The 2,500-nt window shown below is 43.7% G+C and overlaps 1 protein-coding gene across 1 annotated transcript in view; it reads right to left on the bottom strand.

Moving 5' to 3' along the window:
- The window catches only part of LOC124462187 (copine-9-like), a 33,615-nt gene that overhangs the window by 29,089 nt on the left and 2,026 nt on the right, over nt 1-2,500 (bottom strand). Inside the window, exons 3-4 of the mRNA XM_047013781.1 lie at nt 2,456-2,500; nt 155-552 (exon numbers count right to left, since the gene is read on the bottom strand). The exon at nt 2,456-2,500 is cut by the window's right edge and continues 69 nt beyond it. Of these exons, the coding sequence (XP_046869737.1) occupies nt 155-234 (80 nt within the window). The 5' untranslated portion in view covers nt 235-552; nt 2,456-2,500. The remainder of the gene's footprint in view (nt 1-154; nt 553-2,455) is intronic.

The raw sequence follows: 2,500 nt of genomic DNA, 5'->3' as shown, positions 1-2,500 counted from the left end.
GTTTGTCAGTATAGAGATGGATTTCCGTTTGGCTTTTTGTAGCCGCTTTTGTAGCGCAACTCAGGGAATTTGCGTTTATCTATATTTGTCTCATCCGCAACTGGCAGTAAAAACGTGTCGTTATTGTCTTGTGGAAATTACAACAAAGACCTACCTGCACGAAACGGTAACTTCTATTTTAGTTGCAGGCACGCTTGTGTTGAGAGGGTCGAACTGTCCTATTGACGCCAACATCGCGACGGTAGAAGTTTGTCTCCGTGTCTTGGTTTACCTCAGGTTAAAACAATTAAAAATAAAAATTCAGGAATGTTCTCCACTTATTCGCGTCAAGTTTGTGGCCGTCTTACCCCCATATCAATTTCTAAACGGGATTCGTAGAAGTGTTTGAAGACGGTGGTATGAGGACGGTGAAGTCATGATCTTCGGTGTTCGCAGCTGAACGGCGAGAACGCACGCGCCTCGAAGCAGCATCACAGGATTCTCCCCAACTTCGTGTTCTTTCCGGCGCTCTGGAGGTGGTGTCAAGCGCAAGCGGCTACGCGGTAGAACCTGCTAGTAATCAATTATAGTCAGAGATTAAATTATTAAGCTCTCAATACAGTTTGTGGGATGGGGGTAATGCTCTTATGTAAACCAACAACAACAAATAAATGTATACTCTGAGAGTCTTTATCTTCCCCTTTGGGTGTGGCTGTCTCACACAAACAATAGATGTATCACTCTCTGTGACTATTGTTCGGTTAACAACAATTAGCCTATTTTACGGCGTTGTTGGAAATACCTATTGGCTCCAAATTATCAACATAAACAAACACCGAAAATAATTTTTAAAAACGATTATAAAAGCACACTGCAATTCAATATGGGAAGTTCAACAATAAACGGTATCAAACAGGCCTCAGCAGTAATGGCAATCGCTAGAGTGTTATTTATCTAACATCATAACACCCCTATCCACCCGAGACTGGTTATGTCGGTAATTGTCGCTAGGGGAGATGATATCAGCGGTGCAGTTGCTGACGGTTTTAAATGGATGATGGAGAGATGCTATTTCTGCCCGCGGTCTGAGTGCCGAGTTCGGCAAAGACACTCAATTTGAGAGCTGATCAGGTAGAGATTTAAATTTTGCACGCTCCCGGAAGAGAGACTACTGTGAGCGAAAGATGGCAACAGCAGAAAGTTAGAGAAAGTGAATTCATACAGATAAAGTTTGTGAGAGTTTGTGTGTGTGAGTGAATGTGTGATTGTTTGTGTGTGTGTGAGTGTGTGTCTTTGTCAGAGAATGTGTGTTTGTGCATGCAAGAGAGAAAGTGAATGTGTGTGTGTCAGAGAAAGACATCAAGGGTGTGTGTAAAACAGAGAGAGATTACTGACCCAGACAGAGTATGGATTCCCATCTTCTCTGTCTGGAGGCAGTGTTTGTGTTTTGAAGCATCTTTGAGTCCATCTCTGTGGTGTACTGTCTGAGTATGTGTGTGTATTCTTGTCACAAAGCAGGAGTCTACGCGTAAGTGTGTGGGTGTGGGACTGCCTGCACCAGTCACTGTCATTACACCTGCAAACAAGCCAGCACTGCTAGTGTCCTTATAACCTTGAGATACCCAGCTCGTCAGCTTGCACAGACAGACATTGTGTCTGTGAGTCTGCCTATCTATCTCTGTATGTATGTCTGTCTGTCTGTCTGTCTGTCTGTCTGTCTGTCTGTCTGTCTGTCTGTCTGTCTGTCTGTCTGTCTGTCTGTCTGTCTGTCTGTCTGTCTGTCTGTCTGTATGTATGTATGTATGTATGAATGTATATATGTATGTATGTTTATCGACCTTGATGAAAAGCATATAGCTGTGTAATCTGTATCCACATAGTCACAATATCTGAATAAGATTTGGGGAAAATAAAGAGCCACACACACAATCACTCACTCACACATGCACACTCCGTCATGCACACACACTTGCTCACAAATACACACTTACAAATACACACTTACTCACAAATACACACTTACTCACAGGACCCTGATTTGTTGGAGCACAAATGTAACCAGCAAATACTTTGCTCTGATTTGACAAATTTGGGGGTCAACTAACACTCACACACACACTCCCTCTCTGTTACACACACACTCTCTCTCTTACACACTCTCTCTCTCTCTCTTACACACACACCTCATCAGTGTGTTCCCTACACAGCTCCAATCCCATCCAATCATCCCAGAATGTCTGGAAGTTGTTAAGTCAACTCGTTGTGATGATGCAACAATGCGTCTGATTGGGACGTTTTACTTCCTGGTTGGAGGTGCCAACACCCAATCAGAACTCTGGAGGGGCGTCGTCGGCACGGTGGACAGGCATGCTCACTGACTGAGCAATCAATGCCTCTCACGCCCTCTAAACAAGTTAAGCTGTGGGGAAGTGAGTGAGTGTGAGAGAGAGAGAGAGAGAAGATAGTCATTGCTTACCTTCCTGGGAGGAAGCAATATTCTTTGGTATCATTTCCTTGTTAT

The sequence above is a fragment of the Hypomesus transpacificus genome, unplaced genomic scaffold, assembly GCF_021917145.1.
Source record: "Hypomesus transpacificus isolate Combined female unplaced genomic scaffold, fHypTra1 scaffold_203, whole genome shotgun sequence".
NCBI lineage: Eukaryota > Metazoa > Chordata > Actinopteri > Osmeriformes > Osmeridae > Hypomesus > Hypomesus transpacificus.
Note: the sequence above shows the minus strand (reverse complement) of the source record. Positions and strands in the feature narration are given on the sequence as shown.